This window comes from Argopecten irradians, chromosome 4 (assembly GCF_041381155.1).
Source record: "Argopecten irradians isolate NY chromosome 4, Ai_NY, whole genome shotgun sequence".
Lineage (NCBI taxonomy): Eukaryota > Metazoa > Mollusca > Bivalvia > Pectinida > Pectinidae > Argopecten > Argopecten irradians.
Window position 1 is genome coordinate 11883558 of NC_091137.1, and position 22715 is coordinate 11906272.

A 22715-nucleotide genomic window follows, 5' to 3' on the forward strand; every position below is an offset into this window, starting at 1 on the left:
GCTGTGTGGGCTGGGTAGGAATTGTCACTTTTTCATACTGGATATTACTAATGAGGTAGATTAAAAGTTATATGTAAACGTTTTCTGTGGGTCATTGTAGTGTTATGTTAAAGACTGAAATCGAAGTGCAGACTATGTAAGTATCACTTTAGTTATATTTTTATGTCCCGTCATCATTGAGTTGTAGTATCACACTGGTTTGGGCTTAGTTTGCCCTTCATATTCTCACCAGTTAAGCTTATTTTGAGGATGATCTGTGTGTCTTTCGACTGGCTTAGATTTGTATTTCCACTACTGAATAGGAAAACTTTAACCATTTTGTATTGCTTTGTCATTGGAGAACGCTGTCGAAGACAAGCAGAAGTATATATATCAAATCCAGTTACATATCCATTTTACTGACAATAACAAACGTGTCGCTCTATTTCGATAAAGCTGAACAGTAAACGTTTAGAAAAAGCAGCAACCATTACCACTTATAAGGTCTCTGGTCCATCCTGCACTTGGAGGAGGGCATAACCATAAAAAACTTGTGTTATGTTAGAATGTAGAAGTCATAATGTTCATCGTCCAGGCGCAGGTTAATTGCCTTATCTGCAGGCAGAGCGTTAGAATTGTATAAATTGTGTTCATCAAGGCGATTAAATTTTGAACATAAACTACTTTAACTTTTTTATATTGTCAGATAAAATTTAAACATATCGTAAAACTTTATATTCTTTATGTTGTGTTTGTACACTGAGCTCCATATAGAGTTGTTCTCAAAGCGGTTATCAGGAAATATTGCAGAATTATTGGAATCTTTTTGCATTGGTACTAAAATCAGCATAGTAAGATAATAATTTATCATTATAACGGTCAAATTATAAAATGATGATAGATTTAATATTTGAAACCTTAATATACATGGAACATCATCTTGAACATTTGATACGTATTTATAACGTTTGTTTTCTATGGTTTCAAATATGTAATCAAATTGCTAATGCGGCCGGTGGTGTATGAATTATATTGAATAGCATATTAAACATAAGGAAAAATCTGTTTTTATCGCAATACCGTCAGAAAATTCGGACTAATTTTGCTTTGTTCAAAACGAATCTTCAGTATCTAACGATTTCAACGTAATCAAAGTAAAGCACCAAACCTAAATGGTTTTTTCTTTATTTATTTTCAGATAAATGGTTATACAAACAGGATGAATTCCTCAACTGATACTTTCAACGCCACTATGACTAACTCAAGTGAATCGCCTGCCATATTCTTTGACAATATGACTTCCGGTTCAAACATGACGACCACTTCCGGTTCTAATTCGGCCCTTACTGTATACGACTACGGAGAATATTGGGCAGCACTGTATATTAACAAATATTACCTTTATGTCATCGTTGCAATAGGGTTACCAGGCAACCTAGCTGCTGTAGTGACGATATGCAATATGCGACCACTGACGTCATCTTCTATGTATATGGTTGTTCTGGCGATTGCTGATATTGTGAACCTTATTTTGAAAATTCTTTACCTCCAGTTGACCTTGCACAATGTGCAAATGGGTCATAGTGGCTGCAAAGTCATGTTTTTCTTTGGGACATTCTTCATGCATTATTCCAACTGGATTCTAGTTGCCATGACAATTGAGCGTTTCTTGGCGATCTGGTTTCCCCTGAAGGTTTCTGAGCTGTGTACTCGGTCTCGTGCGGCCATGGTAATGGGGATTATCGCCGTGCCACTGTTGGCTCTCAACCTTCACTTCTTCTGGTCCACACTCGAAGTGTGGGACGACTATTACTCATGGGACTGCCAATTCCAGTCAGATTTCGAGTTCTTCATGACAAAGTTGTGGTATTGGATAGATGGTGCCGCTTATAGTCTCATTCCATTCATTATCCTCGTTATCTTCAACATCCTCATCATCGTGGGCATTAAGCGCGGACATCGTGGAGTCGTCAGTAAGATTGATAAAACTCGTATGACAGAGAAGATGAAACAACAACAGCAGATCACCATCATGCTGGTGACAGTCTCACTGGTGTTTGTCATTCTTACGATGCCTAATTGCGTCTTTTTTATTTTCCAAAACTATTGGAATTACACTGAAACGCTGCACGAATATGCTCGCTACTTCCTATTCTACCAGCTTGTGTTTGTCCTGTCAGATTTTAATCATGCTATCAACTTTTATCTATATTTCCTCAGTGGAAAGAAGTTCAGAGCCAAATTCCATGCCATAATTTGCATTTGTCGTCGGAAAAAGATCAGTCGACGGTTTGGGACAACGATATCTCATATAGCGTCCACTCGGATGTCCGCCACAGAGATGGCAAATGGACATGGCCGGAGGCCCTCTGAAAGAATAGCGTCACCAGGCGTCAAAAGAATGGACACGGTGGTACCGACAGTAAACAATATCAGTGAATCGAAAAACGATAAAGGAAGGCTTACAGAAAACGAATACCTGTAAAGGTTACCTCATTGATTGTTTATCAAAACATGAAGCTCACAGATACTCATTCAAGATGGTATATTTATGTTTTACAAGCTTAATACTGACAATTCATTGTAAATACCATAAAACGTAGTGACACAGCATTGCTGGCTTTGACACGAAGCATAAATAAAACATCATTATTGTTTGATAAATCTTAGTCGTATTAATTAAGACAAATGACATTTCTTATCTGTATCATGTATGTATATTTATATATGTGAAATCAAGAGACCCGAGACATAAGTTCTTATATGGTTAGCTCGTAAATTGTGTTCGGCTTAAACATTTGGATAATATTCAGTTTTTCGGACGTACAGCCATATGATAAACAATATGAGCATGTTCGATTGGAATTCATTCTGTTATCTTTAATTGGTTTGGAGAAGTCCGAGATAACTCAATAAAGAGATGTGTTATGTGTGACAAACCAATATATTGAAGGTGGAGCTATAAATGGGAGGCGGGAGAATGTATGGAAGGTTGTGTCATACCTTGGGAGGCGGAGTCATACCTTGGGAGACGGAATCATACCTCGGGAGGCGGAGTCATACCTTGGGAGGCGGAATCATACCTCGGGAGATGGATCATACCTTCGGAGGTGGAGTTATGAATGGGGATGGAGACATACTTTGGAGGCGGACCCATACGGTGTAGTGAACGGAGAGGTATATATATGTGAAACACCCGACCAACAATTTAAACGAAGTACAACATACTTTTTATATAGTGTGTAATTGTTAAAATTTATATTAATAATATACTATGTACCTGTCAATGTAAATATACACGTAATTTCACAATTAATCTCTTGAATGTTGTTAATGATGCAAATCGGTGTAAAACCAATGTACGTTGTATATATTGTTATGTATGATAGCAATAATTCTGTAGATTCAAGTCTTAGTTGTTGGATGATGTTCGCTCTAGAAATGTGAGGAAAAATAGGAGATTCTAAACGTAAGAATTTCGAGATTATAGTTCATAAATACTTAATCAGCTCTTCTCTTTTCAGTCGATGGGGTAAATAAAATTGGGAAAAATGCAAATTGTGTAAAATGTCTGCTTTTCAGCAGACGCCATGCTATTAATAATAGCTGCCCGGTCACCGACCCAATACTTGAAAAGGAAGCCATGCTTTAAAGGATAAAAATTAAGTTTACCATAGCATGTGGCCATGATCTTTGAAAGGCTACAATCATATCTTGATTAATTAATTAGTTTTAAAATTCCCGACTTAGTAGTTTTAAAATTTATGAACTGCAAAGCTTCTTAAAGGCCCACTACCTTCCAAAACGGCTTTTAATTTTTTAGAATTGGAACGGAAAACGAGATTTATAATTTTGAAGAGTGCAAAATTATTAGCTTACCATTAATACTACACTACCAACACTTTCCGAATAATTAAATTGAAATAAATCGAATGCTATTTTTATAATATGTCCCGTCGTCGTCCTAATTACCGCGCGCTAGTTGACTATCACTGCGGCTAACGGCAAAACAGCGAAATGATGTTGACATGGATTACGAAGGGAATTAATCATGCTCTTGTTTGGTGTTGTAATCTGATCTAAGGCCATTAATATGCATCTTATGTTATTATTGTTTTTAAGAAACTTTATTTTTGTTTTGTTTTAAGAAAGGTAGTTGGCCTTAAGAAAAAAATAATAAAATATTGCATGTTTTTTTATTGGCTCTAAATTTTCCGTCAGCTTTGCTTGCGAAGCACTAATATGTATACATATCGACCTCTACATGTTCTCAGGTATTCTAATATTCAGGTATCCCCCGTCGTGATATTTTACATCCTTATATATGACTTCTTTGGTTGACTTGAGCATAACGGTTGAACATTATTATGGCTAACCTAAGTGTTACTGTTTGTTCTTAATGTGTTGTATAACTTGTACGTTTAGGAAACAAAATATGCAAATAAAAATGTAAATTCAAGACAAAAACAGCTGGTCTGGAATATATTTCTGTCGTCAAATAACCATATCATTATGTTTACCAGCGTCTATAGCAAGTACTACCACTTTTTTGACAGGATTTTACTTTACAAAAGCATACACACTAAGTCTTGTTTACCTTGGCATGCAAATGGCGATTACAAATTATATTACGTATGTACATTTTCCATATATATATCCATATATGAAGGCATTGCAATTGATACAACATATAATGTATTCGATGTTATAATGACATCTGAGAAGAATTAGTTAAAATGATTCTTTGCCTTTTTCCAACAATTTGCATGTTATGCTCTAAATGCAGCGGTTAAACTTTTTTCTTCTAAAAGCCAGTCTACGCGTTTCATTTTCAAAGTTCCCAAAAGTATATATTATGAACATTTTTTAACGATTTAAATGCTGCCTTCACATGTCCTTTTTGTTTCATATACACTGTATACTACAACCTTCATTTGCATGTCAATGTCAAAAAGGACTCAAATCTGGTCAATTAAGCGCTTTTGTAACTGCTATATACACTTTAGAAAACAGGTAGTATTTGGCGACAAAAATATAGTAGTATTCCGAACCTACTGGACATATTTTCCTGAAACATTTTTTGTTTCTTTTTCGTATTATCGTTCAGAAAATTGAAATATAACTTTAAATACATATATCTTAAATACATATCAAAGAAACACAATTTAACAAAGGATGATAATTTATTGATAATTACTCGTGTCCTATCCGGGGTTCAAACTCACGATCTACGACACTCAATCGCCTATTCATCCTTGTTAAATTGTGTTTCTTTGATATGTCTAATTACTTAAAAACAGTTTCCTGTTGAAATTGTACTAAGTTGATGATTATATCTTATACACATATACAATGTATTCTCAAAAATAATAATAATAGATATTGCATATATTCAGGATTCCTTCCTATTTCAGCCAAATTCCCAGGTGTGATATAATTTATTTGTGCGTTAAATTCAGAGCCGCTTTCTACCATTCACCATTCTTCCTGTTCTGTCCGGAATGCAGCGGTTGAACGTTTTCTGAGCGACAATCATCGTTTCATGTTCAGAGTTCCTATAAGATGCCATTTTTGTTTTATATAAATCACACCTGTCAATTGCATGCCAATGTCAAAAAAGGACTCGGATCCGGTCAACCCCACAGGGGGCCAACTCAATGAAAATGGATGTTGTCATACATTTTTTTTGTATTTGGAGGATGGACTGATGAGTATATATGACAGTCATGTGATTTTTTTCAAAAAATACGAGATTTGAAAAATTATTAAAAAATCGGGATATTTACTATAAAACAGAGAAAGGGACGACAGTCGCCATATTGGATTTTTTACCCCCACCTCGATTAAAGTTAATTTTTTCACAATAGTATACCTTTTTTCCTAGAGTCATAATCACGCATCAGTCCTCCGATAATCCATAATCACACACAAACCATGCAAAAGCATATAAACGATGTCTATATAGTCAAACGCAATATTTAAATCCAAAATTACCGGCGCTTTCTGACTTGTGACATCGAAAGCAACGTCTTAGTGAAGAGCGATTAGAGTGACTTCCTCTGCAGTGTAATTCAATCGGTTTAATCAGAGATATTCCGATACGTTTGTTTTCGCGGAAAATTTGAATATAAAAACGTATCGGAATACCTCTGACTAAACCGATTGAATGATTCGAACCGCGACAAGTCGACAACACGACAAGACGACAAGTCGACAACACGACAAGTCGACATTTCAAACACGCTAATTAGCGCGTACAGAATCTCGTGTTGTCGCGGTAAAATGTCGACTTGTCGTGTTGTCGAGTTGTCGACTTGTCGTGTTGTCGCCTTGTCGTGTTGTCGAGTTGTCGACTTGTCGCCTTCCTGTTACACATGCGCAAACAATGGATAACACTCGCCATATTGGATTGCTAATGAAAATAATTGTGTGCACGTGTTTGTAGCTAGATGAAGATATTTGATAGCAATTTCTTTACCGAGAGTTGTCAAAGTATTTTTTCTCTGAACTATGAATTTCAAAAAATTGTTTATTATATGATAATCGTGTAATAATGGTCTGGTCGTGCCGTCTGATTAGTAAGCAGTAATCCTCATCTGTTAATTTTAAGGTCACTTGAACCGCTAAGGGCTAATAGTTCGAAGGCCCGTTAATCCGAAAATTAGAAAATATTGCAATTTATGTAGTTGTTTTACTTCATGTAAATTGATAGTTTGACATGTTTTCAATAAATTGTGATAAATACATTTTTCGGCAATTCTTTAGAATTATTTAACTGCAAACTTCTATGGACGGCAAGTTGTGATTTCTTCAATGAGCATTGCATGATAAATACATCAAAATTATAAATAAAAAAATCATAAAGAGATAGAAAATATCTTACATTTTATAAGATGTCACATAAATATACATTTTATGAATTATCTTATAAACATACGCCTAATGTAAAGCTTATGTGTACTGCAATTTGATTGCATTAGGGATAACATGGCTGCATGAATGGATGATATATGTTTGAAATATGTATTTCCCGACTTATTTTTGTGTTTCCTGCTTCCTTTTACTTGTTAATCCTCCCCTTTTTCAATGATGAAAATGGTTCGCATAATGGTAATTTCTGGGAAACTTATAACCAGGATTGCAGTGTACATATACACTCTTTCATATTTTGATACGTTTACGTACATGTATTGCAAGATTATGTTTTTTTCACAATTTCATTTCGTTTTTTGTCGGTGACCCTACGCTACATTTGTGATAATTGTAGCGTAGTGTAGTGCAATCATCCGTGGGTCACTGAAGATGGTGTCAATCTAGAGTTACACATATCTTAGCAAGTTTACTACTGAGTCTTGTAATTAAAGTCTGTACATTTATATCGGTTATCGGACTATCAGACTTTCCGACTAATGGGCCTTAGGACTAACGGTCGTTCGGACTAACGGACGTTCAGATTAACAGGCCTTCGGACTATTAAAGATAAGGTGGTCACCCAGGCAGGTGACCTATCGACATCACTTTTATTTGTCGTCTATCACCATTAAACATAACAATTCCATCATCTTCTCAACTGGTCCGAATTCAACTAAGCCTGTTAGGGAACATGTTTAGGATAAGTTGAAGAGTAAAAATCAAGCGGCTGATCTCAACAGGGTAGCAGATCTACATTTATATGTAATTATTTGAAAAATCTTATAATGTTGCCACACCTAGGAATCAAAGTTCAATATACGCTATTCGGATAATATATACATGTACCTATATCATAGATGATGTATGACGGCTGGGAACATTTTGTTTTATTAATTACCCGATTTTATGTGTTGATTAATTAAGTTATATGTGTCGTAACTAGGCATGCATTTTTTTCTTCAAGAAACTATTGAAAACCATCAGGTTCTTTTAAGGTGTGATAATCATTCAAATGGTCAGAAAACCATGTACGATGCCTTGTAAACATTATTTACAAGTCAGAATTTATGTCTTATGTATGTTAAGATAAATGCATACCTGCAGTAATCACTTTATAATTTCTTATTACTTTATAAAAATGTTAAATGAAATTGTAGACCACATCTTGGCTTCATAGCCTGACCGCATATGTACTGTCAAAATCATTTTCAGTTCTTATTCATACTTGTAAATGTAATTTTCGAAAGGTTGATGGTGAATAAAATATCCAAAAGCTCTTGATTCGTGAGTATGAAAATTACGGCACATATATACAGCTTTTAAGACCAACTACCTTTCCGAAAGAATTCAATAAGCGTTTGCTTCTTAATTGTTTTTATTTTCATGATATGAATTTACAAAATAGTAGCACATCTAAAATTAAAAACAAAATCAATTTTTTTTTCTTATATTGGTGATCCAATATAGACACAGGATTAATTGTCTACATGTAGATGGCGACCCAATAATTTGGACCCACCAGAGTGTCATGCATAGACTATTTTGGACGTTTTGTGAGTTTAAATACAAAAATCGGTAAAATCGTAATCTACATGGTGATATATATATTGAGAAGGATGGATAGATCCCGAGACAAACAAAACGTAGTCCACTTACATGTAGTTTTAGCGGTTAAAATCATATTTATAGTAAGTCTTCACAAAAACGTTTACTACCGTTGGTAAGAGCAATAATTTCCTTTTCAAAATCCTACACAACTATACAAAGTGCTGTCACTAAGACGAAATCAGCCGAAAAATTATGCAAATATTATAAGCCGGATTTGATCTTCATTATATAAATGTTTGCACATTATATAAATAAGGTTGCACATCATATAAAGAAGTGTGTACATAATTTAAAAAGATATTTGTACCGAATATAAAGTTTAATTTTAGCTACATAATATAAAGGAAAAGGCATCGAATATCTCGATATAACAACGGAGCATAATGGTAAATGTATCGAATATAACACAGGAATTACCGAATATAAAGATAAAAGCACTGCAGATATACATGCATAAGGATGTATATATGTTGTTGTCCCGCCCTGGTAGAATAAATAATAACCCAGACCGTAGCCCGAGGTCATTATTTTAAATTATACCAGGGCGGTATAACACCATATGAACCGAAACTGAGGTCCTTATTTTTTATACTAGATATTATTTTCTTTGGCAAGTATCAAACCGTTCTCTAATGTGCATGTTACTTACAAGAAAAAACATCGACCATAGGACACCACCCTGAAGAACTCAATGTTTGCGTAATGTAACTTGAGTTGCTTTTATTGACTTTGCACTCGGACCATATTAACACAGGTCAATTACACTTGAATGTATCATAATTAGCCAAGCCTCTCTTAACCACAAATTGATCGCTTTGAGAAAGATTATTATATAATTATGATATTAATTTCGTAAAATGAACACATGTTTTATGTATTAGGAATTTCTAGACCCAGAAATACGAATTGTGTACTTTTCTTTTGCAAGAGTTCCATTATATTAAATGTCTACTGGAAGTATCTATGCTACAGCATTTGATTACTATTGTATGAATTACTGTAGTCAAAATGCACAATCAAACTTTCGAGGGTTAAATCTTGCTGTATTACAATAAACAAATTTTATAAATAAGAATATTAACATTATATACGTTGTGATGCATGCAGATGATCAAAATAGATGAACTAATTACCAGAAAGATGGGGCACAACACCTTATCTGTTCTATAACGCTTTGGACTAAATGAAAGTTTTAATGATTTTTTTTCTTATCGTTTTAAATCAAAATCTTTATTAGATCTTAAATTAAGGTTATTGTTTGATGTACTGCACACATAACCTATTACAGTAATTAGTAATAATAGATAATATTTCGTCTTATCATCCGTGTTCTCTTCAATTCTTCAAATTGAATAATAAGTTTTAACCGATTAATAACACAATATTTTGTAAAGGAGATTTTACAATATTAAGTTGATATACATGTACATTTGTCCTCTCTGTTACTGTTCATTGTACAAACATTTTTGTTCTGTGTTCTGACAATATCCTTTGTTTTGTTAATATTCAATTAATTTAATATTATGATTTCCGTTAAGTATAATACATTTCAAAAGAGTTTACAATGGGGAAAAAATATATTTTTTTAACAATTTTGAACATCGAATATCTTACAAACACACCAAATATTCACAAGCACTGACTTCAGTTTTCTATATTCAAAGATAGTGGTTATTTCATATGATTTGCGCATGTGTAAGAGGAAGGCGACAAATCGACAACTCGACAACACGACAAGTCGACAACACGACAAGGCGACAACACGACAAGTCGACAACACGACAAGTCGACATTTTACCGCGACAACACGAGATTCTGTACGCGCTAATTAACGTGTTTGAAATGTCGACTTGTCGTGTTGTCGACTTGTCGTCTTGTCGTGTTGTCGACTTGTCGCGGTTCGAAAACGCGACAAGTCGACATTTTAACTGTTAAATCTCGGGTTGTTGCAGTTTGAGACCGCGACAACTCGACAAGGCGACAACACGACAAGGCGACAACACAACAACACGAGATGGCCGTAATCAGCCACCACTTGTGCGTTATATAACACAGGAATTACCGAATTTAAAGATAAAAGCACTGCAGATATACATGCATAAGGATGTATATATGTTGTTGTCCCGCCCTGGTAGAATAAATAATAACCCAGACCGTAGCCCGAGGTCATTATTTTAAATTATACCAGGGCGGTATAACACCATATGAACCGAAACTGAGGTCCTTATTTTTTATACTAGATATTATTTTCTTTGGCAAGTATCAAACCATTCTCTAATGTGCATGTTACTTACAAGAAAAAACATTGACCATAGGACACCACCCTGAAGAACTCAATGTTTGCGTAATGTAACTTGAGTTGCTTTTATTGACTTTGCACTCGGACCATATTAACACAGGTCAATTACACTTGAATGTATCATAATTAGCCAAGCCTCTCTTAACCACAAATTGATCGTTTTGAGAAAGATTATTATATAATTATGATTGATTTTGTAAAATGAATACGTTTTGTGTATTAGGAATTTCTAGACCCAGAAATACTAATTGTGTACTTTTCTTTTGCAAGAGTTCCATTATATTAAATATCCACTGGAAGTATCTATGCTACAGCATTTGATTACTATTGTATGAATTACTGTAGTCAAAATACACAATCAAACTTTCGAGGGTTAAATCTTGCTGTATTACAATAAACAAATTTTATAAAAAGAATATTAACATTATGTACGTTGTGATGCATGCAGATGATCAAAATAGATGAACTAATTACCAGAAAGATGGGGTACAACACCTTATCTGTTCTATAACGCTTTGGACTAAATGAAAGTTTTAATGATTTTTTCTTATCGTTTTAAATCGAATTCTTTATTATTATATTAAATTAAGGTTATTGTTTGATGTACTGCACACATAACCTATTACAGTAATTAGTAATAATAGATAATATTTCGTCTTATCATCCGTGTTCTCTTCAATTCTTCAAATTGAATAATAAGTTTTAACCGATTAATAACACAATATTTTGTAAAGGAGATTTTACAATATTAAGTTGATATACATGTACATTTGTCCTCTCTGTTACTGTTCATTGTACAAACATTTTTGTTCTGTGTTCTGACAATATCCTTGTTTTGTTAATATTCAATTAATTTAATATTATAAATTCCGTTAAGTATAATACATTTTAAAAGAGTTAACAATGGGGGAAAATATAATTTTTAACAATTTTGAACATCGAATATCTTACAAACACACCAAATATTCACAAGCACTGACTTCAGTTTTCTATATTCAAAGATAGTGGTTATTTCATATAATTTGCGCATGTGTAATAGGAAGGCGACAAGTCGACAACACGACAAGGCGACAACACGACAACACGACAAGGCGACAACACGACAAGTCGACAACTCGACAACACGACAAGTCGACATTTTACCGCGACAACATATGGTGGCTGATTACGGCCATCTCGTGTTGTTGTGTTGTCGCCTTGTCGTGTTGTCGCCTTGTCGAGTTGTCGCGGTCTCAAACTGCGACAACCCGAGATTTAACAGTTAAAATGTCGACTTGTCGCGTTTTCGAACCGCGACAAGTCGACAACACGACAAGACGACAAGTCGACAACACGACAAGTCGACATTTCAAACACGCTAATTAGCGCGTACAGAATCTCGTGTTGTCGCGGTAAAATGTCGACTTGTCGTGTTGTCGAGTTGTCGACTTGTCGTGTTGTCGCCTTGTCGTGTTGTCGACTTGTCGTGTTGTCGAGTTGTCGACTTGTCGCCTTCCTGTTACACATGCGCAAACAATGGATAACACTCGCCATATTGGATTGCTTATGAAAATAATTGTGTGCATGTGGCTGTAGCTAGATGAAGATATTTGTTAACAATTTCTTTACCAAGAGTTGTCAAAGTATTTTTTCTCTGAACTATGAATTTCAATAATTTGTTTATTATATGATAATCGTGTAATAATGGTCTGATTAGTAAGCAGTAATCGTCATCTGTTAATTTTAAGGTCACTTGAACCGCTAAGGCCTAATAGTTCGAAGGCCCGTTAATCCGAAAATTAGAAAATATTGCAATTATGTAGTTGTTTTACTTCATGTAAATTTATAGTTTGACATGTTTTCAATAAATTGTGATAAATACATTTTCGGGAATTCTTTAAAATTATTTAACTGCAAACTTCTATGGACGGCAAGTTGTGATTTCTTCAATGAGCATTGCATGATAAAAAAATAAATCAAAATTATAAATAAAAAAAAAAATCATAAAGAGATAGAAAATATCTTACATTTTATAAGATGTCACATAAATATACATTTTATGAATTATCTTACAAACATACGCCTAATGTAAAGCTTATGTGTACTGCAATTTGATTGCATTAGGGATAACATGGCTGCATGAATGGATGATATATATCACCAATTCTAACCTGCCTAACATGTTTGAAATATGTATTTCACGACTTATTTTTGTGTTTCCTGCTTCCTTTTACTTGTTTATTCTCTCCTTTTTCAATGATGAAAATGGTTCGCATAATGGTAATTTCAGGGAAACTAATAACCAGGATTGCAGTGTAAATATACACTCTTTCATATCGGATACGTTTAACGTACATGTATTGCAAGATTATGTTTTTTTCACAATTTCATTTCGTTTTTTTTGTCGGTGACCCTACGTTACATTTGTGATAATTGTAGCGTAGTGCAGTGCAATCATCCGTGGGTCACATAGAGATGATGTCAATCTAGAGTTACACATATCTTAGCAAGTTTACTACTGAGTCTTGTAATTAAGTCTGTACATTTATATCGGTTATCGGACTATCAGACTTTCCGACTTATGGGCCTTAGGACTAACGGTCGTTCGGACTAACGGACGTTCAGATTAACAGGCCTTCGGACTATTAAGGATAAGGTGGTCACCCAGGCAGGTGACCTATCGACATCACTTTTATTTGTCGTCTATCACCATTAAATATAACAATTCGATCACCTTCTCAACTGGTCCGAATTCAACTAAGCCTGTTAGGGAACATGTTTAGGATAAGTTGAAGTGTAAAAATCAAGCGGCTGATCTCAACAGGGTAACAGATCTACATATTTGAAAAATCTTATAATGTTGCCACGCCTAGGAATCAAAGTTCAATATACGCTATTCGGATATTATATACATATACCTATATCATAGATGATGTATGACGGCTGGGAACATTTTGTTTTATTAATTACCCGATTTTATGTGTTGATTAATTAAGTTATATGTGTCGTAACTAGGCATGCATTTTTTTCTTCAAGAAACTATTGAAAACCATCAGGTTCTTTTAAGGTGTGATAATCATTCAAATGGTCAGAAAACCATGTACGATGCCTTGTAAACATTATTTACAAGTCAGAATTTATGTCTTATGTATGTTAAGATAAATGCATACCTGCAGTAATCAATTTATAATTTCTTATTACTTCATAAAAATGTTAAATGAAATTGTAGACCACATCTTGGCTATATAGCCTGACCGCATATGTACTGTCAAAATCATTTTCAGTTCTTATTCATACTTGTAAATGTAATTTTCGAAAGGTTGATGGTGAATAAAATATCCAAAAGCTCTTGATTCGTGAGTATGAAAATTACGGCACATATATACAGCTTTTAAGACCAACTACCTTTCCGAAACGAAGAATTCAATTAGCGTTTGCTTCTTAATTGTTTTTATTTTCGTGATATGAATTAACAAAATAGTAGCACATCTAAAATTAAAAACAAAATCAATTTTTTTTTCTTATATTGGTGATCCAATATAGACACAGGATTAATTGTCTACATGTAGATGGCGACCCAATGATTTGGACCCACCAGAGTGTCATGCATAGACTATTTTGGACGTTTTATGAGTTTAAATACAAAAATCGGTAAAATCGTAATCTACATGGTGATATATATATTGAGAAGGATGGATAGATCCCGAGACAAACAAAACGTAGTCCACCTATATGAAGTTTTAGCGGTTAAAATCATATTTATAGTAAATCTTCACAAAAACGGTTACTACCGTTGGTAAGAGCAATAATTTCCTTTTCAAAATCCTACACAACTATTCAAAGTGCTGTCACTAAGACGAAATCAGCCGAAAAATTATGCAAATATTATAAGCCGGATTTGATCTTCATTACATAAATGTTTGCACATTATATAAAGAAGGCTGCACATCATATAAAGAAGTGTGTACAGAATTTAAAGAAATTTGTACCGAATATAAAGTTTAATTTTAGCTACATAATATAAAGGAAAAGGCATCGAATATCTCGATATAACGACGGAGCATAATGGTAAATGTATCAAATATAACACAGGAATTACCGAATATAAAGATAAAAGCACTGCAGATATACATGCATAAGGATGTATATATGTTGTTGTCCCGCCCTGGTAGAATAAATAATAACCCAGACCGTAGCCCGAGGTCATTATTTTAAATTATACCAGGGCGGTATAACACCATATGAACCGAAACTGAGGTCCTTATTTTTTATACTAGATATTATTTTCTTTGGCAAGTATCAAACCATTCTCTAATGTGCATGTTACTTACAAGAAAAAACATCGACCATAGGACACCACCCTGAAGAACTCAATGTTTGCGTAATGTAACTTGAGTTGCTTTTATTGACTTTGCACTCGGACCATATTAACACAGGTCAATTATACTTGGATGTATCATAATTAGCCAAGCCTCTCTTAACCACAAATTGATCGCTTTGAGAAAGATTATTATATAATTATGATATTAATTTCGTAAAATGAACACATGTTTTATGTATTAGGAATTTCTAGACCCAGAAATACTAATTGTGTACTTTTCTTTTGCAAGAGTTCCATTATATTAAATGTCTACTGGAAGTATCTATGCTACAGCATTTGATTACTATTGTATGAATTACTGTAGTCAAAATGCACAATCAAACTTTCGAGGGTTAAATCTTGCTGTATTACAATAAACAAATTTTATAAATAAGAATATTAACATTATATACGTTGTGATGCATGCAGATGATCAAAATAGATGAACTAATTACCAGAAAGATGGGGCACAACACCTTATCTGTTCTATAACGCTTTGGACTAAATGAAAGTTTTAATGATTTTTTCTTATCGTTTTAAATCAAATTCTTTATTAGATCTTAAATTAAGGTTATTGTTTGATGTACTGCACACATAACCTATTACAGTAATTAGTAATAATAGATAATATTTCGTCTTATCATCCGTGTTCTCTTCAATTCTTCAAATTGAATAATAAGTTTTAACCGATTAATAACACAATATTTTGTAAAGGAGATTTTACAATATTAAGTTAATATACATGTACATTTGTCGTCTCTGTTACTGTTCATTGTACAAACATTTTTGTTCTGTGTTCTGACAGTATCCTTTGTTTTGTTAATATTCAATTAATTTAATATTATGATTTCCGTTAAGTATAATACATTTCAAAAGAGTTAACAATGGGGGAAAAATATAATTTTTTAACAATTTTGAACATCGAATATCTTACAAACACACCAAATATTCACAAGCACTGACTTCAGTTTTCTATATTCAAAGATAGTGGTTATTTCATATGATTTGCGCATGTGTAACAGGAAGGCGACAAGTCGACAACTCGACAACACGACAAGTCGACAACACGACAAGGCGACAACACGACAAGTCGACAAACAACTCGACAACACGACAAGTCGACATTTTACCGCGACAACACGAGATTCTGTACGCGCTAATTAGCGTGTTTGAAATGTCGACTTGTCGTGTTGTCGACTTGTCGTCTTGTCGTGTTGTCGACTTGTCGCGGTTCGAAAACGCGACAAGTCGACATTTTAACTGTTAAAATCTCGGGTTGTCGCAGTTTGAGACCGCGACAACTCGACAAGGCGACAACACGACAAGGCGACAACACAACAACACGAGATGGCCGTAATCAGCCACCATAACAACACGAGATTCTGTACGCGCTAATTAGCGTGTTTGAAATGTCGACTTGTCGTCTTGTCGTGTTGTCGACTTGTCGCGGTTCGAAAACGCGACAAGTCGACATTTTAACTGTTAAATCTCGGGTTGTCGCAGTTTGAGACCGCGACAACTCGACAAGGCGACAACACGATAAGGCGACAACACAACAACACGAGATGGCCGTAATCAGCCACCATATTGAGACAGGGGGATATAGTAGATGCAAGATGGAGCTAGATTATTGTAGTAGAACGGTGAAAGACGAAGCGCGAAGCCGATTGCTAATTCATTTATTTTTTCACACATGAAAATATGTGCGTTGCCTTACCTTGGTGCATGCAGTTACATAACGAAGTTTCTCTAAAGCTTGAATCCCAACAAGGCTGTGCAGGTCCTGACTCAATCCTTGTGTAATCTCTGAAGGAAGTATCCATTGAGATATCTACAGCACTAATTCTCTATTTCCAAAACTAGCGACTAAATTCGAACTGATTAGGTACCTGATCACTTAACTTAAATTCCCCGTAGGAAATCATTACAGAAGTTAAGGAAAAATACCCTTAAGTTAATGAGCCTTCTTTCAAGTCTGTAATGCTCTCCTAATTAGAATTATTTTCTGTTGAGGACTGTTCATGAACCTGGGCCCTGGACTGTCGGGTCATCCAGCGACTGTGGGCAACTACGGGCTTCGAGCGTGAGAGGAGAGATGGTAAACGGAATTAAATCCTGAAGAGGAAGTCTTTACATTTACTAATCAAAGAAAGCATTCCCTACAAAGCAGACCACCACTCAACTTTTAAGTTTTCCCATATGAAACGTGGGCATGTAGACCAGGCAAACAATACAGGTTTTACCATCTCAAGACCACTCTCCTGGAATCAACACACCTACAGAGTAATTAAGAGGGCTTGACCTGTGTCTTTCTACCCGCAACGTCGACACGTTCCAGAGAGTCAAATAGAAGGATTACGTCAGTATTCGGATATCACGCGTTGGTTTGGAATGTAGAAGGTGGAAGGAATGCGGAGCTGGCATAGATAAATATGAAATGTAGGGGTGCGACTAGATGAGTAATGTAAAAGTAGAAATGGAAATTGGAGCTAGGTATATGAGAGGAACCAGTTGTAGGAGATGAGTCTAGTTGTCTAGCTGAATATAGGAGAAGGGGCTGACTATAGGAAGGCGCGATATTTGTAGATTTTGAATGATAAGAATATATAGCTAGGTGTAGATAGAAATAGATATAGAAGGAGGAGACAGATGTAAGGGATGAGATGTAGATACAAAGATGTATGTGGTTGTTGGCTAGATATAAAAGGAAAGACTAAGAGTAGGAATCCAGGTTATATTCAGAGGTAAAGTTAGATATAACCCAAGTTGATATAGATGTTTAATGGCGGATCTAGATGCAGAAGATGGTGTTATGCATGGAGATGGACTTTACGTAAATACCGGATGTGGGATTTATTTATACAAAAAATGGTATTAAGTATATAATGAAGATAGAAATACATGTAGACAATGGCGCTAGGTGATTAAACATATTATAGGAGATTAATCTAGATGGAGTTGTATTTCGGAGGTGGAGGTTTGAACTACGGATATGAAGCTAATGATATAGTATTAAGAAAGCAACATATATACAGGTAATAAACATTGAATTAATATGCCTGAGTTGAGCTATATGTGGGAAGCAGAAAAATGATGCAATATAAACACCGGGGCTAATCGTACAAACCGGGCTACGCTATTTTACGCTCGTAGAATGTCGTCTAGAGGAGCGTACTTTATAAATATTTGCTCGGCGTTCAACTCACGGCCACGAATCCAAGAAGAGTGTTTCACAAATGCATTCCCATAGAAGCAAATTTGATGTTTTGTTATATTATACTTTGTCCTGTTCGTGCACAGTATAATGAGTATGTCATATCAAGGTTTAAAAGTGTGATTTTTGTCATATATTCGAAGAAATATTTATCCAAACTAGAGACAGAGATAAAACTGGATTCAGTTCATAAAATTATGACACATTTCAATAATTAGGTGACTTTGAATGTTCATCAAAACTTTAATTTTTATGGTCATAGTTTATGCGCTGAACTATTTTCAGTTGGCTAGGGTGAGTTACAATTTGAAAACGTGAATTGCATTTATTCTTTATATACACTGTATTTCAATTCAACACTATAAATCTTTGCTCGGATGATTTTAGTGGCAGCACGTACTATTCTACTGAAAAATGAGAAATGATTTAGGAACTACATGATGTAGCCACGGCCTTGTATGTTGTTTATATTATACCAGTTAGCGTTTTAGCACACGTTATTCAGAAAATATAGTTATAACACTAACATTCAATAAGAAAATGTTCCCTAATCATTGAAATCTGTGATAATTTAATGAACTAAATCCAGTTTTAGCTGTGTTTCTCGTTTAGATATATATCTGTTTGAATATGTAACAAAAATCACACTTTTCACCCATTACTTATAATCCAATATCTATGTTGAAATCCATTTCATTGTAGATAATACATGTAGCATTTCACAACATGCAACAAAACCAGAACTTGGTAATTTCGACCCTTTGGGCATCTTGAAGTTATCCAAAATCAGCATTTCCTTCCTTAAAACGATTGTTCCTACCCATCTTAACACTTTTAATACTATGTTAATGTAGAAATCAATGTCTTTTATATATATGTGTATATAACTTCAGTTTCAGATTATTTTTCTTATAAATCGGTGGCCATCTTAGAAAATGTCTTTTATAATGCCATAAGTCAACTTATGGGGATTAAAAGCATTATTTTATGACCTATTTCGAATTGCTGAAATGCTTCAGTAAAAATAATACTAAATATGTCAAAGTCAAACATATAAATAGTCATGTATACGAGATAAAGTTTTTTTTCTTATAAATCGGCGGCCATCTTGGAAAATACCGCCATTTCTATATTTAGAAAAAATCTGAGGTGGCCCGGATCCTTGTTTTGTTTCCTATGTGCACAATTTTTTCACGAAGCCACTGGACTAGTAGCCCGGTTTGTACGATTAGCCCCGGTGATAAACACGCCGCAATGAGCTCATAGCTCACTAAATTAATGGCGTCAAGACAAAGGTGATGGGTTTAGAAAGTGTTTGATAAACAAGGATGTAGTAAGTGAGGTAACTCTACTATACTACAGAAAATGAGAGAATGTAGTAGGGGAGGTAACTCTACCATACTACAGAAAATGAGAAGTTGTAGTAGGGGAGGTAACTCTACCATTCTACAGAAAATGAGAGGATGTAGTAGGGGAGGTAACTCTACCATACTACAAGAAATGAGATTCTACGAGTACATACAATACCTTTGCACGCTTTGATTTGAGCCTTCGATGACTAAAAAAGTGTTTTAGAGCCGACTTGCATGTAACATTTGTCGTTATATCCATCCTTGGAATATTTTAGAGCAAAACTGAAGGCAGTTTAGGAGAAAACATGTGACCATGCAAAGCCCACAGTTCCATTAACATTAGTGATAGTCACGGGGATCTGAGAATAAGTTACAGTTAACATCAATATGGACCCACAATCGGTAAAATCATATTCTACATGGTACTATTCACCAGAAGGTTGGAAAACTCCCTGAAACAAAAAATCGAATAAACCTAGCTTTAGCGACTAAAATACATTTCTGGTAAGTCTTCAGAAAAAAGATTTCTACCGTTGGAAAAAACCGAACATTTTCTTTTCAAAATCACCCTACACAACAATACAGTGTCGTCAACAAGACGATAGCAGACCCGGTTCGACAGAAATGACACAAAAATGACACCAAAAATGGCCTCAGTCGGGCTGTTGAAATCCATGTTCTACCGATTTTTGATCTAGACCTCTAAAACGTCTTTAAATGACACTCTGGTGGATTCCATATTGATATTGTAACTAGTTATCATATCCCTGTGATGATATTAACCCCTGGAGTATCGAGGATGGCATGGAAATGAGTTGCATTATTAAAAGGTGCAAAGGACGATCGAATATATTCCTTTCTCTTTGCTTAAAAAAATACATAAAAATTTATTTAAAAAAGAAAAGTGAAAACTTCACAACAAATTAAGTTATAATATCAAAGTTCGATTTAAAAAAACGAGTGAGAAAAAAAGCGTTGAACACTTACATGAATGTAATCTATCCTATGAAATAGTTCCTTTGACATATCTATTTCAAGTAATCTCCCTTATACATCTATAGTCTCACATATAAATTCTTATTGCCAACTAACAGTCGCTTTCATTCTTGGACATTTGTCAACTTTAATACCTTCGTTTGGACATTAGCCTCGGGAAAGTGTTGGCATTCTAAACTTGATAAAACGATCAAAGTGATTTCTAGAAGATTTATTACACGTAAAATAATGACTATCAGTAATAGAAAAATTACCGTATGGTGTGACAAAAACATCACTTGAAACATTTTGTTCGCGCATATTGATTATTGAAATATCATTTTCATCAATCTGTTAACATTGGAACACCTTCGGAATCCCAGTAACCGTAGTGTTGGTGGATTACGTGAATATAACGCCTCCCGAGAAACTGGCCACATGTTCAACTGTTGTGCGAAAATTAGGTCCCACGAAAATTGGAAGAGAGGCAGTAAATGGTGACTTTAAATAGCCATGATGTTTATATTTACATAATTAACAGGTCTGGCAGGAATAGTCCATTCCTATTAAGGGGTGACATGTCCGTCACATTACGTAATCAGTGAGACTCCCATGTTGTATGTGTGACCCAATGAAAAGGTGAGTATATCCGTGCCCTGGGGCTAGCGCTGAACAACAGCCCAGGTATGCGCGAACATCACCGGACTGTATCGTAAACAACCAAACCGTGACCAGGTTGTATTTTGAGCCTGATCAGATATCTATCCTCTCCAACTTTGGCTAAAGTCTGTGTCATCTGATTCTTTTTGTATGCTGATATAGACCGGGAAGGAGAGTTTGAAGGGCATTCATTGTTAACAGTGTGGCAAGGCATTTCATAAACTGGAGCATATATAACGACTCATGGATGATACACACTGCAAATACAGGTGAACATTTTAAAGGTAAGTAAAATTAATTGTTTAATTTGGAATCGATATAATTACTAACTTTCATAAAATTTTGATTTGTTATATAGATACATGCACTATAAGCTATTAAAATCATCACAAGAGTTAGGATGACGCGCTCGTTGAGTAATTTATACACAACTTTCGCTTGTCATCACCTGTTGAAATGAATTTGTGTTTGCTAATAATTCCTGGAGTTTTAAATTTGGTTTCATGATCGAAAATTATTATTTAATATTGTATGGACAAGAATTGTCGGAGTCGGATGCTGAACGTGGACGTTTTATTTTGTTAAATACCTATAGCTTATATTAAAGACAAAAACGACCTGCACAAAATGGCGGCCTAATACGCTGAGCAATTAATCAGCCCCACGCCCGCGGGTGACAGGGACGTATATGATATGTATATAGACCAGTGATTCACCAGTGTTTCCACAACCGTCTCATAACATCTACAATGCACGTGTAACAAGGATCTGTACACAAATTTCAGTATTCTACCTGTAAAATTTCTAGCATAAATTGGCTAAGTTATATAATTAATTAGTCGCCAATATCCGTGACAATGGTGTACATCGCCCTGATTGACTCCAGAAAGCCTTTACACCTTTGAAAGTATTGTTGATTAGTGTAATGTCATTATGAGCACTGTGCAACACATTCGGTTTCAAATTACAGTGTTAGTAGAACATTATAAATTGATGATATAATTTATGAAAAAAACACCTTAAGGATGTACACCTCTGAGAAGTCAAAATTTTCTTGTATTAAACTTTTTTTCTCATATAGATTTTTGGAAAAAGGAGTTCATTCCATAAAAGAAAATGGAAGAAAAAACATATGTCCGTGTGCTCGTTTTTGAGCATTTGTCACTCAAAGACACTTAGTTGACAAAATATTGGATTTTATGGGAATTTTGCCGTTTTGACCATATAAGATAGAGATTAAAGCCATAATTTCCTAATGAGGTGTTTGATATGTATGAATGTTTGTAGAATTCATTTACTAGTAGTCTTCTTTAAAAATATACCAGTTTTGATCAATAAGACTAATATTTTTTCTCAGAATAACAACTTATGCTACCC

The 22715-nt window shown here is 34.7% G+C and overlaps 2 protein-coding genes across 5 annotated transcripts in view; both read left to right on the forward strand.

Annotated features, from left to right (window-relative positions):
- The window catches only part of LOC138320612 (probable G-protein coupled receptor 139), a 33258-nt gene extending 15118 nt beyond the window's left edge, over positions 1 to 18140 (forward strand). The window contains exons 2-3 of one of the 4 annotated variants that reach the window (XR_011208220.1): positions 1178 to 3156; positions 17151 to 18140. Coding sequence is in view for 1 of the 4 variants with exons in the window: in XM_069263711.1 (XP_069119812.1) it covers positions 1199 to 2464 (1266 nt within the window). In the remaining 3 variants the exon portion in view is untranslated. The other 3 variants (XR_011208219.1, XR_011208221.1, XM_069263711.1) reach the window with 3 other exon arrangements.
- Positions 18141 to 21295: 3155 nt separating this feature from the next.
- Positions 21296 to 22715, forward strand: part of LOC138320613 (contactin-like) — a 44330-nt gene continuing 42910 nt past the window's right edge. Inside the window, exon 1 of the mRNA XM_069263712.1 lies at positions 21296 to 21622. The gene's annotated coding sequence lies outside the window, so the exon portion shown is untranslated. The remainder of the gene's footprint in view (positions 21623 to 22715) is intronic.